At 37.1% G+C, this 18456-nt stretch overlaps 5 protein-coding genes across 7 annotated transcripts; 1 reads left to right on the forward strand and 4 right to left on the reverse strand.

Moving 5' to 3' along the window:
* Window positions 1-130: 130 nt before the first annotated feature.
* LOC127257881 (mannan endo-1,4-beta-mannosidase 7) lies at window positions 131-3212 on the reverse strand. Of its 2 annotated transcripts, none has more exons than XM_051284384.1 (7): window positions 3115-3212; window positions 2914-2978; window positions 2221-2552; window positions 1904-2098; window positions 1670-1792; window positions 1024-1229; window positions 131-944 (listed from the first exon to the last, which is right to left on the reverse strand). In XM_051284384.1, exons 1-7 carry the CDS (start codon window positions 3192-3194, stop codon window positions 500-502), a joined length of 1446 nt encoding a protein of 481 aa, XP_051140341.1. In that variant the 5' UTR covers window positions 3195-3212; the 3' UTR covers window positions 131-499. The 2 variants fall into 2 exon arrangements, with proteins under 2 accessions (XP_051140341.1, XP_051140340.1); XM_051284383.1 differs by having other exon boundaries at window positions 2890-2978.
* LOC127257883 (GTPase ERA-like, chloroplastic) lies at window positions 3178-6728 on the reverse strand. Its single transcript, XM_051284387.1, has 8 exons — window positions 6089-6728; window positions 5036-5176; window positions 4845-4955; window positions 4483-4608; window positions 4196-4294; window positions 4004-4105; window positions 3559-3639; window positions 3178-3477 (listed from the first exon to the last, which is right to left on the reverse strand). The coding sequence occupies exons 1-8, from the start codon at window positions 6572-6574 to the stop codon at window positions 3391-3393; spliced, it is 1233 nt and encodes a 410-aa protein (XP_051140344.1). The 5' UTR covers window positions 6575-6728; the 3' UTR covers window positions 3178-3390.
* A 101-nt stretch (window positions 6729-6829) lies between these two features.
* On the forward strand, window positions 6830-9060 carry LOC127257882 (26S proteasome non-ATPase regulatory subunit 11 homolog). 2 transcript variants are annotated; one of them, XM_051284385.1, is made up of 2 exons: window positions 6830-6954; window positions 7472-9060. In XM_051284385.1, the coding sequence occupies exon 2, from the start codon at window positions 7517-7519 to the stop codon at window positions 8786-8788; it is 1272 nt and encodes a 423-aa protein (XP_051140342.1). In that variant the 5' UTR covers window positions 6830-6954; window positions 7472-7516; the 3' UTR covers window positions 8789-9060. The 2 variants fall into 2 exon arrangements, with proteins under 2 accessions (XP_051140342.1, XP_051140343.1); XM_051284386.1 differs by having other exon boundaries at window positions 6836-6954; window positions 7484-9060.
* A 218-nt stretch (window positions 9061-9278) lies between these two features.
* On the reverse strand, window positions 9279-13059 carry LOC127257880 (uncharacterized). Its single transcript, XM_051284382.1, has 4 exons — window positions 12587-13059; window positions 11221-12118; window positions 9929-10357; window positions 9279-9586 (listed from the first exon to the last, which is right to left on the reverse strand). Exons 2-4 carry the CDS (start codon window positions 12095-12097, stop codon window positions 9423-9425), a joined length of 1470 nt encoding a protein of 489 aa, XP_051140339.1. The 5' UTR covers window positions 12098-12118; window positions 12587-13059; the 3' UTR covers window positions 9279-9422.
* Window positions 13060-14092: 1033 nt separating this feature from the next.
* Window positions 14093-17808, reverse strand: LOC127257886 (gamma carbonic anhydrase 1, mitochondrial). The gene is made up of 5 exons (XM_051284391.1): window positions 17569-17808; window positions 16947-17090; window positions 15658-15783; window positions 15415-15566; window positions 14093-14621 (listed from the first exon to the last, which is right to left on the reverse strand). The coding sequence occupies exons 1-5, from the start codon at window positions 17681-17683 to the stop codon at window positions 14355-14357; spliced, it is 804 nt and encodes a 267-aa protein (XP_051140348.1). The 5' UTR covers window positions 17684-17808; the 3' UTR covers window positions 14093-14354.
* Between the last annotated feature and the right edge of the window lie 648 nt (window positions 17809-18456).

The raw sequence follows: 18456 nt of genomic DNA on the forward strand, positions 1-18456 counted from the left end.
TAATTTAATAATTTGATATTATATTTTTTCAGTATCAACAAAAAAAAAAAAAAAAAAATGTTTTTAAAATGTAATTAATTGTAAAAAGAAAGAAAATACTATTAAGGTAAAGAAACAAGTCTCGGATAAGTTGTGGTTTGGAAACTGCAGATGTATATATATGTATGTAATGATCGTTACAACGCCAAGAAAACAGACAAAACTCATCAAACTCCCAACCACACACAACAATAAAATGGATCATCATCCATCCACTCTGTATATATCATATATATATATATATATATATATCTATATCTATAGTCACAGTATAGCTTCAAGATTACCATCCACTCTGTATATATCATATATATATATATATCTATATCTATAGTCACAGTATAGCTTCAAGATTAACATCTTCAGCAAGCTCATTCCTTCCTTCCCCTAAAAATGCAGTTTCTTTTCATGTTAATAGACACTCTGTATGTCTTCTAAAACAACCTTACCTTTCTCACTGTCAATTTCCGATGCGCCGGCCCCGGTTTCTTCCGGCCGGTCGCGCATGAGCCCTCCTCCACCGTTCCAAGTTCCTCATCCGGACAAATATCCGACGAATCTGTTCCAGCTTATGCGCATGCTGAGCTATAAGGTTCGCCGTCGAGGAATTCTCATCCAACACTATCTCATACCCGTCTCTGAACGAATCCATTCCCGGGGCCAGCAGCTGCCAGAACAGCCCTCCGGCAGCCGGCCCGCCCCGCCTGGCCGAGCTATAGATATTCAAGTAGACAACATTGAAGAGCGTGTCTCTTTGGTACGGGCTAAAACCGGGAACTTTCCAAGATTTTCCGAATTCTGTGATCAGCAAGGGCTTGCGGAGTATGTTTTGCGCGTCTTGGATGTGTGCGCCGAGCCATTTTCCGAGGAAGGCAAGCTGGTCGCGCTCGCTCGATCCCGATATCCTAATCAATCATCGATAATAAACATCATGGAAGAGAGCTAAGAATTTTTGTTAGTTTAGTTAGGAGAGAGGACACACACCATTGATCGGGGTATGAGTGTACGGTCGCAAAATCGATACCGGGGATCCTGTTGTTTGCGATGAAATCAGTTCCGATGTCGAAGCCAGCTGGATTAAGATGAGTCCTCCAACTAGATGACACGCCGTAGAATCCTTCCAACCCGGCTTCGAGCAAATGGTTTCGGTCTATGGACTTCACGTAAGCAGCCATCTCCGCTATCCATACCTGTCGAAACCAAAACCGAAACCGACAGAACAGAACCACCCTTAGCTTAAACCAATATGTACAACAGTAAGAGATATTGTTTCATCCTATAGATAAATGCTTAAGACTCAAGAATATCTTCCAAGATCATGTAAAGTTTGTATCTTTTGGAATGGGGAAACTGATCAATGTAATGTGGGGTAGGGGTGGGGGTGGGGGTAGGGGTCGGGGGGGTGAACTTGTGGCATATCACATGGTGGACCTCTGCCCAATTTAATTTTCTTGGTTTGATCTCTCAGATCAGTTCCATCTGTCCTCCAAACTAAAAGATCTTCTCAACTCACTTCACTCCTAAATATGTGGAAAAGAAGATAACCACATTGAACTCCATTAATGTATTCAAGTTTGGGGTTTCATCATCCAATATAGATAGGACAGGTTAATAAAAAATGCACAAGAACCTGAATGGTCCGGCCAGACGGATCGGACGGGCATCTGGGCTCGTTCATGAGCTCCCACGCCATGATTGTCGGATCGTTCTTGTACACAAGTCTCGTAAAGGTATTGTATCGATTAAGAACTGTCTGCAAGGTGTAAACACAGAAAGGGATGTGAAACAGATAGATCAATTGAGTTTTCTTTTGCTCGGAAAGATGAAAGAAATGGAATCTCATCATGCTATGATATATATATACCCTTATGTGGTTCCTGTAAAAGCCTTTGACAACTGCGTTTCGAAAGAAATCGTCATTGGAGGTAAGGCGCTGCCCTTGATTTCTAGCCCAGTTCACATATTGCTTCTTTCCCCCGAAGCTTTCGTAGTTATTGGCCAAGCTTAATATCAGCCTGATCCCATGTTTTCTTGCTTCAGCGATCACAAAATCCAGTCCCTTCACGAATCAAGAGCCACCGAAACATAGAAAATCACGACGATGTAGAAAGGTGAGGATGCAGACACTTATATATGCAATGTGTATGCAAGCTAATGTGTGATTTTCTCATACGAACAAACCTTAAAAACTTGTTCGTTATAAGAACCAGGGTAGCGCTGCAACGGGCGGTACCCGCCATCGCTGAACGCCCAAGTTCTTGCAACAGTGAGTCCATGGCTTGCAGCTTGGCGAAATGCAGCCGAGACTTTGGCCCTCTGCGAAGGGTCGGAGGCCACATACATGAGCCAGTAGGCATTGAAGCCGTTGGCGTAGAAAGGGTTGCCATTGAGCATGAAATGGATTCCTTGACTCCTGATGAACATATCTCCATTCGAAAGAATCAACTTTGCTTGGAGCAAAATCGAAATCAGGAACACGCTGCTCAAATGCAGCTTCTTCATGTTCTTGTTTCCTGTTTCAGTTAAAGAATACACAATAAAGAGAGGATAGGGAGTTAGTGAGTGAGTGATGGTGACGAATGCCCTCCTATTTATATCACAAAACAAAGCAAGATTTGATCCACCAAAACATGTAATGTATGTATATATTATTCACAGCAGGACCCATCTTGTGATCATAATAATATCACAGATAAAACAAAAGAAATTTAATAAAATCCGGTGAACTTATTTATCAAGAACATTTCATTTGCATTGAAATGTGCAGTTCAACAACTGAAAAGATAAGACAAGAAAATGAAATCAACCACAGCAACTATAACAAGAAGTTACGAGCCGAAGAAAACTTACCCGATCGTTGCATTAAAACTATACCTTGATCCGTTGGCGAACCTAACACTGGCCTACTTTCATCCTCACCATTAAGCAGTTGGTTTTTGCTGCAAGAAAATCAAACTGGGATGGTGATGTGTGTGTTTTTGTTAATGGGTCAAAGAAATTCTTGACATTTAGGAGCAGAACAAGCAGTGATTAATGGCGTGATTGATGGCCTTGTGCTACTGCTTTTAATTTCACCTTTTCTTGGATTGCATTGCAATCAACTGCCAACCACTTTTTCTTTTCATTTTCTCTGTAACATAAAAGTAGAGCACCATCAAGGGCTTCTTTTTTCTTTTTCATCCACAAATTTCATTTGTTCAACTTATACAACATCACAACGATGGCTGTCGCCGGCACACAGCCGACTGGACTGCAAAAGACGGTGACATTAGGGTGTCTGAACAGGCAGCATCAGTCGTTGTTGCCAAAATGTGCAGCCATTTGGTGCCATGGGATGAAATACGGTTAATGTCAGGAAGCTTGAATTTGGCCACCGTAGCCGTAGAACTTGAGGAGCCCCTCGTTCTGTCGCCAGTTCTCTTTCACTTTTACTTCAATCTGCATTGTTTGGCTTCTATCACTCGTTTTACCATTTGCAATGTGTTAATCCATTATTTGGTTATCAGAGAAAAATTATACCTCGAGGAAGACTTTCTTCTGCAAGAAATCTTCTATATCCAGTCGAGCTGCTGTTGCTAGTAGCTTTAATGCTTTCCCTTCCTGACAACATAAGAGATAATGATCAGGACCATAGCATTGCTGCTTATAGATACATTCAATCTGGCTTAATAGTCTACAGTTTGAAGTTTAAGACAACAGGTAACCTTCGAATTTCAGCGTAGCTTGTTCAGTGAGAATCATGTTATTATAATGGGACTTTGAAGGATTAAAGGAAACGCATTTCGATTCTAATAACAATGGAAGTACTTCCATTAATCTGATACTTTTTACAATTACACAAGTTTCCGGGTATTATATCATAAAGGAATCATCCAAAATAACTAAATGGCTATGTAGATACACAAGATGTACCAGTACAAAAAGTAACGGGCTAAATAAAAAGTAATGAATAAAGATATTCAACCTTTCCAATGAGGATGATCTTCTGTGAATTCTTCTCCACAACAATCTCAACTTGGATAAAATCTTTTGCATTTGGTCTACTTTTATAAGCAACCACATTAACCTGTAAAGATGGAGAAAATGATGAAGGAAATAAAAAGTGATGAATCACATGCAGAATAGAAGTTTTTCAAAATTTTATTATTATATTTACCTGGCAAGCATAGGGAACTTCATTTCGGTATTGCATAAAGATTTTTTCTCTGATAATTTCAGCTACAAAAAACCTTTCAGGATGCTCACTTGCAATATCCTGCAGACATATAATCAATCATTGGATTGCAAATGTATAGACTTGCATAGCATAATAATATCGACAATCCTCAAGCGGTTGTATCAATTCAAAACTATATATCATCAATCCTCCAGCTAGCTATACGAAAAACCTCATTTATAATTGGAATCTTATTACATACATGTCGTGAATACAACACCACTCACCTTAGGATAATAAGCTGGCCCATAAGGAAGTTTTGACAGAATCCATTCCTTGACATCTTCTACGCCATCGCCATACTTGGCACTTACAGGTATAACCTCATCAGCATCTGTACATTTCTCATACCACTGCAGGACATGTGGCGTTCATTTAGATAAATTAGTGGACCATGCCAGAAGTAACAGTAACCTATTGAAAGCTTCGATATGCAGGATTAAAGGGAGCAGGAGCTACAGAACAGTCCAAACTATTGAAGGCAACTTCCGTCATATTAATGACTTGTACTTCAGAATAATGCCCGGAAAGAAGAAATCAAGCTACCATCATATGTTTAACAATAGTATACAATGGAGAAGAAATATACCTCAATTTTCTTGGCGATTTCACCAGGTTTGATGAGGTCCTTCTTGTTTAACACCAGCAAGGTGGGTAATTTGCCTTTGAACTCTCCAACCCCTTCCAATACTTCCTCAATCTAACAAAATATCTAGTGTTAATTTAAGGCATAATAGACGACAAATTTAGGCTGTCTTATTATCGACATGAATGGGATACCGTTTGAGGTATCTTAGTGGCATCAACAACAACAATCACACAATCTGCATTGATGGCAGCACTGCGAACATTCTTCATCATCATAGAGTCCAGTTTGTGCATTTTCTTCTCAATAACACCTGGTGTGTCATACAGTATCATCTACAAGAAATCACAACAGAGATTATTGGAGCAAACATACTAATTCATCTTCATTATACTTAATCCATTAACAAACACTCAGACTACTCCACCAACACAGAGGAGCTGAAACAATGTTCAGAAACATCAGCGATAGCATTAAAATAGTACAAACTACCTTAACCAATCAGTTCTATTGAGAGGTTTTCTATATTTTGTTATGATTAGGTCGTTGTTATTATATGATTATATCAATTAGATTAGGAAGTTATTATTTGAGTCTATTCACATCTATTCAGAAGATAGCTGCGACCGGGACATTTCCTCTCCTATAGATTGAGTGACTAAGTTCCTCTCCAGCTATTTTATAGGCTCTAAAATTATTATTAATACGAAGCATCTTTGGAATTCTGCAAAATGTAGCATGATATCATAGCCACGTAATCTCTAGATTCTGAAATATTCAACTATGCCAACAATCGCCCACCTATCAAATTCGTTTTTCAGTTTTCTAAAGTCTTAATTCTGCCTTCGATCATCTGTCCTAATTCTGTTGAGAGCTATGTTTTCGATTTTTAACATCACTGAGAGCCCCGATTCTAATGTTGTTAAGACTTTTAGTATTGTTTCCGATTCTAACTCTAATGCTTCAGACTCTTCACGACATTGGGAATCCTATTGAGTGCATTGAGAGTCTGTGTTTTCGACCCCAATTGACTATTCAGCATCCTATTTCTTTGAGCAAACAAGTCTTTATTCTTTGGTGGTTATACCATTTAGATTCGATCGTTAATTAGTTATTATCTAAAGTCTATTGATTTCGTTATAAATAAGCAACTCTAGAGTTCTGCAGATCGTAACAAGCTACAAGTACCTCAGACCTTACAGGAACCAAAATAATTACACAAACATCAAACTTGAAGATTATCGAACCTGATAAACAGGACCAGAGCAAATTCCAAGGATTCGATGCCTAGTGGTCTGAGGCTTATCAGTGACGATAGAAAGCTTTTGGCCAAGCATTTGATTGGACAGAGTACTCTTCCCCACATTGGGCTTCCCAACCACCGCCACATACCCACTCCGGTGGTTTGGGTTATCCGCCTCAAAATCCATTTCTTCCATCTCGTAATCGTCCAACAGAGACATGTTCCGATCGGGCTTCATACTCAACGAAAGCAATGTCGAAGACGTGTCTGCATCCTCGTAGTCCTCATCAATTTCGCTTTTCATGTAATATCCACGAGGTTCGATAAGAGAAGCAGCTGACCTTTTCTCACTCGTCGTAGAACAGCAATTTACAGCTCTTCCCAAATTCCTCCTTCCCGCGGCTTTAAGAGCTTTTCTCTGGTGGATTCGAATTTTTGTGGTGGGAAGGAGCGGGAGCGGAACATTGTACTGCAAACACACTTCCTTCATGCTGAATTCTCGGAATTACCAACGGATCACTCTGACCATTGCCGCCGCAACTTACTCTTGAAAGATAGTCGTTGGCTTGCAGAATTTCAGTTGGACTGCTCCGACACCATGGCCAAAACCAGAAGGTTATCTGCTCGATTTCTTCCCCGTCGCCATCTGCAAAGGGAGTCTACCTTTATTGCTAAATGGACCGATAAAAGGCCCAAAAATTTACGTTGGCCCATATTTATGGGCCTATTTAAGGCCCACGGGAGGTTTGTTGGGGTTGCCCCTTTCAACAAGAAAGGTTTTCGATTTGTAAGTCATTCCTCTGCAAATCTACTGAAACTCTCCGCCTTTACAACCTTCGCATCGCGCTGAATTTGCTCTGAAAATTACAGGTGAGCTTTCCCGTTTCTTGTATGCAATGTTTTTCTTGTATGGTAGATGGATTCTTGGTTTTCCTTTGTATTTTCTGGTGTGTGTCTCGTTGCTTGCGGGAAGATGTAATTCTGATCTATTGATTGTTTGCGAATAATCGGTAATGAACTATTTGTTAGGTACGATAAACGCTATCATTTCGTTTCTTTGTGTCCGTTTCCTGTTGTTTAATTTCGCTCCGTAATTTTTTTTACCGTAGAAATTGTTAATTCTTGTAGTTAGGGCAAATTTGGGGGAGAAGTGATACTTGTTCTTGCTTCCGGAATTCATTTTCAGTTTTCATCTGTGCTGTATTTTTAACCTTCATTTACGAAGAATGTGAGGAAAGAAATGTTAAAAGTTTTGAGCAAGTAGAAAACGCTGCAGAATTTCGTAGAATCTTGACTTCTTTGAAACAAGCCTAATTGATTAGTCATCTCTACATCAGTTGTGTTTATTTATGGTATTCTTGATGGTAATATATTGCCAATTTTGTAGTGTTTGGTTTAGATTTGCAGATCTTCAGATTGAATATTGATAACCATGTCTTCATCGCCTTTCCCTGCCACAACTGATTCACTTACTCTGGCTTCCGATGCCAAAACCCCTTCTGAGGCTATCTCCATCCTTTATGGGATCATTGAAAGCCCTTCATCTTCTTCGGAAGCTCTGCGCATTAAAGAACAGGCTATTACCAACATTTCAGACCTTTTAAGACAAGAGGGTCGAGCAGAAGATCTTCAGAATCTGCTCACTAAGTTGCGACCTTTCTTTTCGTTGATTCCAAAGGCAAAAACTGCAAAAATTGTCCGTGGAATTGTTGATGCAGTGGCTAAAATTCCAGGCACATCTGATCTCCAAATCACTCTTTGCAAGGAGATTGTGCAATGGACACGTGCTGAAAAGCGAACCTTTTTGCGCCAGCGAATTGAAGCGAGGCTTGCGGCACTGCTGATGGAAAACAAGGAATATTCAGAGGCTCTGAATCTCCTTTCAGGGCTTGTCAAGGAGGTCAGAAGACTGGATGACAAGCTACTGCTTGTGGAAATCGACTTACTTGAGAGCAAACTCCATTTTTCTCTGAGAAACCTTCCGAAAGCCAAGGCTGCGTTAACTGCAGCAAGAACAGCTGCAAATGCTATATACGTGCCTCCAGCGCAACAAGGAACTATAGATTTGCAGAGCGGAATACTTCATGCCGAGGAGAAGGATTACAAGACTGCCTACAGCTACTTCTTTGAAGCATTCGAAGCCTTCAATGCTCTTGAAGATCCGCAGGCAATTTACAGCCTTAAGTACATGCTCCTGTGCAAGATTATGGTAAGCCAAGCTGACGACGTGGCGGGGATTATATCATCACCAAAAGTCGGCTTGCAATATCAAGGACCAGAATTAGATGCAATGAAAGCCATTGCTGATGCTCATTCGAAGCGCTCTCTCAAGCTTTTCGAGGTTGCTTTGCAGAATTTCAGGAGCCAGTTGGATGAAGACCCCATTGTTCACAGGCACCTTTCTTCTCTTTACGACACATTACTGGAGCAGAATCTTTGCAGGCTGATCGAACCTTTCTCAAGAGTTGAAATCGCACACATTGCTGAGTTGATTGAGTTGCCGGCCAACCATGTTGAGAAGAAGCTATCTCAGATGATTCTTGATAAGAAATTTTCAGGAACTCTAGACCAGGGCGCAGGTTGCCTGATCATATTCGACGACCCCAAGACGGATGAGATATATACAGCAACCTTGGACACTATTTCAAATATGGAGAAGGTTGTGGACAGCCTCTATGCAAGATCTGCCAAGATAATGGCTTGAGGTTTGCTTTGCAGGTCGAAATCTTTTGCATGCTTAGTTACTTTCTTTATCACAGATTTTACTGTTGCTCATCTCTCTGTAATTCCTTCTTGAATCCTTGATGATGTCTGTGACACCTTATTGAAGTTTGGTTTAGTGATCTAGCACAATCTCATTATGTTAAGAACTTGGTAGCATTCTTGTCTATGGAGGAAATGCTATGAAGTTATTTTTTAAAATGTTGATTTCTGGCTGGATTTATGATCATATCTGAGTTCTAATTATTCACATGAGATGATATTCTTGAAATGCATTGATGTTTGCTAGATTAAGCTTGTTAGGAACTTCCATTGTTGTCCAAACAAAGACAGTACATTTTAGCTAGCCTAGTAAAAACATGAAATCATATTTCAAATGGCATAGAATCAAAAACCATTAGCAAACAAATCCTACAAGATTTGTGCATTGTTTGGTGTGCTTTTCTTATTGGGTGGATTGCTACATCCCTGTGTGATAAAAATCATGTTGTTGCAACCAACAGAAAAATACATTGTTGGTATCCACAAGATAAGATGGTCAGTATAATACCTCATGCCCCATGTCTTATTATTTCTTTCTATGTTTTTGTCTGTGTACTAAGTTACGAAAGAAGCCCCTACTTTGGTTTGGGTTCGATTTTGGAGGGAGAAGATGACTCTTTTCCACCCTTGAAGTACGAATATGCTAAGACGGCTGAACCGATTGAAATCGCAGCAGCAATAGAACCCCAAGCCCATCTCTGCCTTCTCTTCCTTTTTTGCCGGAGTCGCCTTGACATTTCTGTGCACAAACAATACGACGGCATCACTCACACAGAAAGACCAAAGAAAGCTCGTATAGACCAATATTCGAAAGAAACCAATACAATAGACATTCTAGGAAACAAAAAGAAGATGAACATCTATTCCACTTACGAACCAAAAAAATTACTCCAAGAATTTGACACACAAGATCATTTATGGAGACATATAAGCCTATGTTGTCTAAGATATTTGGCCTCAACATGTCGAAGAAGAAGCTAAGATTCATCTTTCTAGTATATAAGCACACAACGGGCATAGCTCAAGGCAATCATCAAATAAGTTTGGAAAGAATTTAAAAGAGCATGCGTTGAAATCTCACCTACAACTTCTTGGTTCCTTTGAGACATTTCTTGATTCACCGCTTCATAATAATGAAGCCTGTCCCATAAGCGGGCAATCTCGATGTTTTTCAGGTCTATTTGAGCCTGCATCTCCATTTCAACCTCAGCCTTTGCAATTCCCCTTCCGATCGTATTTGACACAAAGCGGGCAATATAGACTTGCTGGCACAAATCTGCTGCAATGGCAACAGGTTGTTCGCCCACTGGCTGAGAAGTTGGATCCAAAGGCAGTGTCAGCCCCACATGAGATAATTGTTCGCGTATCCTCTGCCATTGGCTTCGCATATTTTGTAGGGTTTCTTCTGCTTGCTTCCTCTTCTCTATCTCCGCCAATAAGCACAATCTAATCTCCCGTGATTCAGTCTCGATATCTCGCATTGATAGATGAGAACCAGTCTCTGACAATTCTGGAGAATAAGATATGACAAGTTGAGAAAATGTAACAAATGGTAGTTGAAGGAGACGAAAAAGTATAATGTTAATTTCCACCAAATCACCAAACAAAACATTCTTCACTTAACTATATCTATAGCCCATATGACTTAAGAAAACAAAATACTACAAGAATTGTAAGTTACGATCATAGTTGTCAATCTCAAATAGCTTTATATAGCTGTCAACCTCTAAAATGCTTTGGCGGAATAGCGGATAGTAGGACGACCTCTATTTAAAAATTTAAGAAGATACATAGAAAAATTATTATACATACAAAATTACAATAAAAATGCATAAGAAAGTTTCTATAAATTAATCTCATAATTATCTTTCAATCTAATAAAATTGCAAAAAGTTTTTAATCATAGTTGATAGATAGCTATATAAACAAAAACAATTAGACTACAACTACTTTGATAATCAAAATCTGATAAATAATTTATTTTCTCATTTTACCATCTTCACTGCTACTTTTGTATGAAAATTCTTCCTCTTCTTCGTTTTCTTTTCTAGCTTACTTCATTTCTTCGTCATATTGCACAATATTCTTTTCCTTTTTGGAGCTTGAAGTAATTATAGTATACTATAATACCAAATAACAAATATAATATTATATTGTAAATTCTAAACCTATCTAAACCTACTTATGATCAAATTTATAATATATTATTTTTAAAAGGCATTCCGCTAAAAGCTGTGACGCTGCTATTACATAAAAGCAGCGCAAGAGCATAATGTCGCTCTATTCCACTACACTGCTATTAGCGCATTAATGACAACTACGATCACGATAATAATGAAAACAACAAGAAGCGAAATATGTAAAAGGAAGTACCTTCCCATGCATCATAGAACTCAGCCATAGGTGTCATAGACTTCAAGAACCGTTCATCCCAAGCAAATCCTTCATTTTCACTAATGCTCCTAGCACTCACTGAATCCTGCGGATCAACAAAAGTATCGTCCTCACCTTCTAGGTGTAGATGAACTGCCACAGGCTTCAACATGCCATTCTCCCCTTGAAGGCCATTTTGCACATCACTGATTTCATGGTTATCGACACAAAGCCCATTCAAATGCTCTTCCTTGGGATCTTCAACGCTAGGTAATTTCGTGGGTTCCATAACCATGCTCGGAACACAAGTATCATCCTTAGACGCATTTGCTACCCCTTTTTCTGCAGCATCCCAACCTTCATCTACATTAACCTCATCTCTGGCTGCTGGTTCACGAGCTGCAACATCCTCTTCAGAGAAACTCTTCATTAAACGTGGACCGCGTCGCTTGTGATTAATAATGTAAGGTGATGGCGGGAACGACGAAGGAGAATCAGGAAGCGGTGTCGATTCAGGAGTCGCATATAGTGCAGGAGATATCTGAGTCCAATGGTGCTTTTTCTCCACCAGTGAAGCTGTAGGTGGCGGCAAACTATTTCTCCTGTCGAGCTTCTGTTTGGAACCAGCAAGAACTACCAGATCAGTCTTGGAATTTGGAGGAACGCTTACTCCCCTACCTAGTTTAGGCTTCGGAACATCGCTGGGTCGTCTTTCTGGCTTCAAGCTAGGGGGATCTGTTTCCCTGTCTTTCAAAGTGTTAGGAGCGCTATGCCTCCTATCAAGCATTGAATCATTTGAATCTTGTGAAAGCACCATGGACTTTGTAGCTCCAGGTTCTATTAGCCTATCCAAAGCTATGGCTGTGAACGTCGGCATGACTTTCCAGCATCAAACAATCTACAAAGAACATAAGAACAGTTTTTTATAACCCTAAACAGCTACCAGGACAAAAACAAGAACAAGTTAAAAAGTCCATTTCAACGATATACAAACCTCCAAATTTTCATGAATACGAAGAGAAGCATACCACACTTACCACTCAAAAAGTTCTGATAAATTCCATATTCATAGAATTCGAAGAAAAAGGAAAGAAAGATACAGCAGAGAATTTGGAATTTGATCGTTGGTTTGGAGCATAACGTTATCGTTTTCCAAAGTTCAAGGAATCGTATGAAATCGTATCGAAACCACCAACGACAGACAAAAAAATCAAAATTATGAGCAGTCGGAAGGGAATTCTCGAAATTAAAAAATCTTCCAACACACGAGGCGTGAATTATCAACGAGGAAGTAATCGCCAGATGAGAGATAACAATCAAAATCAACGATTAATGCAAAGGAGTAATAGGAATAAGAGAAACTCACCGAAAGAGCGTGAAAAATGAATTGCAGGATTCGGAGGAATCAACGGAACAATAGCGTGAGAAAGAAGAAACCCTTGCGCTCATCTAAAGGGCAAAATTGCGGAATCAGCAGCATCAATGACGTAAGAAACGAAGAACAGATCCGTGATTCGGACCATATCGCTTGCGCTTGCGGACGGACACACACGATGTTCGCCGCTCTCTCTTTCTCTTTCTCTCTCTCTCTAAAAATCGAAATTGGAGCCCTAAAGTTTGGGAGAAAGATGAGAGAGTCTGTTATGTTATGCCACACAACAGATGAGACAACAGAGTGTGTCGTCTACTCTTCTTCTTCGATTGGATCGTCTTCTTCTTCCCCCTTTTATTAATTAGGTCACCAAAATTCGGCCGTGGCGACTGACTGCCATTTTTGTGCGTCTGAGGATGCTTCGGCGATCGCGTCTGTCTCTCTCTCACCACACCTTATTCATGAATTTGAGCATAAACAACGCTTATTTATTTATTTATTTATTTTGAAACTTTTTATTAAATATTTGAGTCAAATATGCATCAATTTTTTTTTTCTTTATTTTTATTATTTACTATGCGGCTGCAATTTCTTTTCTTCCTGCAAAATAAATACAACTCCTCCCATTCAAATCTTTCAATTTTTTATTTTCGTCTGTACCAATAAAATTATCATTTTCTAATTTAATAATTATATTATTTATTTAATATAATAAATCTTCTTTTAACTTACAATATATTATTTAAATGTCATTATTTTTATATTATATTATATTAAAGGTATTTTTATTTTTTTTTACTACAATTCAATATAATATTAAAAATTTTTGGCAAATGTCACCCTTCCAAACCCTTCCAATAGGACGGATGGAGTAGTATATTTAACAATTACATTGGCACAAATTCAATTAAAATAATTAAGCACTTCATTGCCCCCAATATTTTAAAATACTTATCTAGCAAAGGTTTAATAATTGCTACTATAATTTTCTCGAGAATTTAGGATTTGTTTTGTTAGAGTTTGAATATTGGAGATTGTTCAATTTTTATTTAAATAATATTTTCTTTAAAAATAATCATATTCATGCCAATGTTATTCAACTTATATTTTAAATAAAAAAATTATATAATTTATTTATTAAATATTATATAATTTTTTTAATAAATAATTGATAATAAAAAATAATATTTTTTATTAATGATTAACCTTTTATGAATAATATATATTACATTAATATATATATTTATATTTTTTTAATAATATTTAGGTTTTGACAAACTGAATATTTTAGGAAAAAAAAATTGTTGTATTTTTTATTAAAACTAACAAACCTTTAGTTGTTCTTATAATATAAAAAAAAGCATCCAAATCAACCCAAAACAAATACACCCCCAATATACACATAGATATTATATATATATAAACAAAGCTTCAAATCACGTTGCTAACTGTAGACACCCTCAAAAAAGTTCATCCTGTAAGAACAAATTACATTAAAGATATGATAAAAGTTTAAGGTTGACTTTCAGATATCGAATAAGTTTTCAACCAACCAACCTATCCACCAAATCCATTACAAGCACAACTCCGAGCATACAACAAATAAGCCAACATTTTTAAGTCTCCGGAAAATCAAAGACCAGGATCGATCCAATGGAACTTAAGACTCGTCCCATGATTTATTGGGAGCTGAAAACTTGGGGAGGGATTCTTATAAATATCCACCGGAAATAACAAAAAAGCAAATACTTTAAACACTTAGTTATGAAGCCTTTGGAGCTTTTACATTCTCCGGAAGAATTTCTGGCACTGTCTCGCGGACAGCGCCCAAAATTGAGCCATACTCTCCATCCTTATTAGCAAGTTTCTTGCGAAGTACCTTTTCAAATTCCACTTTGTCGAAATCTTTAGCATTTTCAGCAGCGTGAGCTCGGGCCAGGTTTGCGTAGTTAATGGCTGACTGAGGAATGAAGGCGATTTCTTCATCAGTTAGCTTCCTCAGAAATTTGGCTGGATTTCCTCCCCAAACCTGCGGTTAACAACGAGCAAGTTCAATTGATAAAAATTACGGCACTTAATTAATAATGTATGGTGTGTTTGCTCAATTTTTATCATCATTCACATTAACCACCATTCCTAATAAATATATATATATATATATTTTTCCTAAATATTTAGGAAGCAATAAAAAATAATATTTCCAAAAACTAACAAAAACCTCAAAATTTCATAAACACAAATAGAACATAAAGGTAATCTCTTGGTGAATAAATTAAATTACATCAAATCAAATCAAAATCCAAGGCTTTGTTCTTTTAACCATTGATTTCAAATTTTTTTACTATTCAAAATTTCAAAACCTCCACGATTCATTATAAAAAAACATTGTCTCATCTCACGAAACATCACATCAAAACAACTATTCAAATCAAAGAACAAAACAAAAATTCAAAAAAACAATCTAAAAATCCAGCATTCAAATTGTCAATTTATCAGCATAGAGCAATGCAGGGGAAAGAACATAGAAATTCAGCTGTTTTTTGCATCTTAGTAACACTATTATAAGTGAAAGCAAAAGCACCTAGAGTTTGCTATCCATTTTTTATTTTTCAAGTGGTTATTAATATATTAAGGGAAATTTGGACTATTAAACTCGAGGCAGGTTTTAGAAATCCGAAAGGATTGCAGCTTTTAGGTTTTGGGTTCAGAGCCTACACCGTTGAAGATTGTAAATACAAATTGGGCGCTTATCAAGAAACATGTAAAACTAAATATCATCAAAATGTCATAATAAACAGTGGGAATCAATAAATCTCACAAACCTCTCCGGAAGGTATTCTCGTTTCCTGTCTCACAAGCGCTCCAGCAGCAACCATTGCATGCTTCTCCACAACCACCCCATCGAGCAATGTTGCACCCATACCGACAAATGCCTCATCCTCTACAGTACATCCATGCAAGACTGCGCTGTGACCTGTCCAGTCCAATGCATATAAGTTATTTGATAGGACATCCCAAGCAGGACTTAATTTTATAATATTAAATATTTCCGCAATCTTACTAACCTACAGTGACATTGTCACCAATAAGGGTCGGCAGGACCTTCCCACTAAGATTAGATTTCGCTACATGAATGAGAGAATTGTCTTGTATGTTCGTTCCAGATCCGATACTGATGATGTTTGCATCACCTGCTCAAGAGCATCAAAGTTTAAGCAAACATCACATGGAAGCATGCCATGAGGAAATTGAACAGTTCTCTATAATTAAACCTGGAATGTTTATATCTATAAAATTGTAAATCTTTTGAGTCAAATACCTCAAGGGAATCATTTTCAACAGTTATTATATAGTATAATTTTTCTTCATTGTAGATATAGCAATCTTCATTGAACAAATGGCTTGTGCAACTGAAAATACTTAGGCCCCATTTGTTTGGATGGATTTGGATTCGAGGGCTGATTTAAATGAACGGATATAAATTACATTGAATTTTAAATACTTTTTAATTAAAATACATCATTTGGTTGCATAAAGTATTAGAAATGACACAGTATAAATGGTATTTGAAATATTAAAGAAGATAGAGTTGAAATCCACAACAAACGTATTGCCATATAAAACTAATGAATTTGATGGAATAATTTAAAATACTTATAATCCAATTCCTCAACCAAATAGGGGCTTAGTATATTTGACATTTTATTTGATTCAAGAAGGCTAGAATCATGAAATGATAAAAATCTTAATGAATGTTGCCTTGTTTTCTCAACTATTTCTCTCATGATCATTTATCTTTGATATCACCATTTATAATTCTTGCTTTTTTAGAAAGGTTTTCAAATGTTACAATTTTTTATCGTAGTCTATTTTACAAACTGAAAAACTATTGATCATTAATATAAGGTCATCGACCCAAAAAAGGATAATTGATTGCTCATGCTATGGATTAAGATGTTGGAAACTATTGTTGCTGATACTATTATTTATAAATTTGTGTTTAGAGATGTTCAACAAAATCGTGTGCTTATAATTTTCATGTATTTGTTTACCTTGCAGTTAAACAATGATTATGATTTAGAGAACCTTATTTTCTAATTCACCCCAGGCACTCTAAATATATGTTTCCTCCACATGACCTTAAAGATATAACTTTTCTACAAATCGAGATTGAGTTTGAGTTCCCATACTAGCAACAAACTCTCATCAAAATTTCACATTACAAAAAGCAATTGTGAATTAAGAGGCCTTTAATGATAGAAACCATAATCGCCACGAGGAAATGACCAGTAATAAATAAAGTGAAGTATCAAAGAATCAGCAGGAGCTATAATTGATAGAAAGAAGAGCATACCTCGGAGCACACATCCATACCAAATAGACGATCCACGACCAACATAAACATCCCCAGTGAGGGACGCGCTCGGGGCCACAAAGGCTTCCTTAGCAACCTCAGGAACTTTATCAAATACGTTCATAAGCGTTCTATGCCTCGACACTGGTAGACAAAAACATGTCAAAAACGTCCAAATAAAGTTTATCTTAAAAATTAGAAGGCATATATACATACATATCTACATATACAATTACTTAGTCGAGTACTACGAAAGACAAGTGATGCTCGGGAGTTCAGTTCCATATAATTACATTAGATTGCAGCAAAAGTAAATTGAGAAACGTTTAACTAAAACAAGCCATAATCCTATCTATCAATCAGTTGTGAAAACAACAGAATGTATTGCCACTCTTAAGACTGATTTGGTCGCAACCAGATATGAATCGCGTGATAATTAAGCCTCTACCAAAAAGATGAACTGCAAATCTCGATTTCCATAGAAATTGGGGGAAATAACTAATATTGTAGCGTCGGTAAACAGGGAGAAATTAAAATATAAAAGACAATTCGAATCCAGAAATGCGGCAGCGAGAAGCTACTGATATAGTTGATGAAGCTAAAAGAAGGAGCAGATAATTACGCTGTTCTTGGAAAAGGTAATTCCCCTGGAGACGGGAGCCGAGGCGATCGAGAGCTTGGCCGGATTCCCTGATCCAGAAGCCGACGGTGTAGAAAGCTCTGCCCAGAGTACCCATCGGCGATGGAATTGAGCGTAGTATTTCAGTGGTAGTGGTAGGGTTTTGCAGAGATGCGTCGATCAGAATAAGAGCATTTATTGGAGAAGGGGGAATTGTCTTCGCGGCGACCAAACCTTGAAAATTACTCCAACTAAAACCTTAAAACGACCCATAAATCACTTATTGAGAACTCGATTTTTTTATTTTTTTTAATGATATATTTTCATTAATTAAAATAAAATTGGCTTAATAAATCCAAATAGTGTTCTTTAGAAAAAGAAAAAATATATATGTTCGAATATAAAAATAATAATACTTATTATAACAATTTTATTGATTTGATTATAATAATTTGTTCATAAAATAATTTCAAATTTTTATTCTTTTCAATCACAAATCCAACTCACTATCCTACTCTATGGCTTTGACTTGTTTTTGGATAAGTTGATTTTTAGTATATAAATAAAAAATTATGTTAATAGATTCGTAAGAACCTTTTTTTTTTTTTTTTTTATAATAATATTTGATTTTTAGATTTTTTATAATATGTTTCTAATTATATATAATCATATATTATCTGCTGATTCAATCCCTTTCTTATAAAAAATTATGTAAAAAATATAAAATATTATTTTTAGAATTGCAATGTAACCAAATCGGTTCACTGAGTCCTTTCCACAGCATGTCCAAATCTCAGATTATCCATATGTTCATTAGGCTCTAACCATGAGATGCCCGAGTCGATGGTGCAATCAAATAACCATATATATTTTCCAAGTTCTCAATATGGA

The sequence above is a fragment of the Andrographis paniculata genome, unplaced genomic scaffold (genome assembly GCF_009805555.1).
Source record: "Andrographis paniculata isolate CXL003 unplaced genomic scaffold, ASM980555v1 Contig59END, whole genome shotgun sequence".
Classification (NCBI taxonomy): domain Eukaryota; kingdom Viridiplantae; phylum Streptophyta; class Magnoliopsida; order Lamiales; family Acanthaceae; genus Andrographis; species Andrographis paniculata.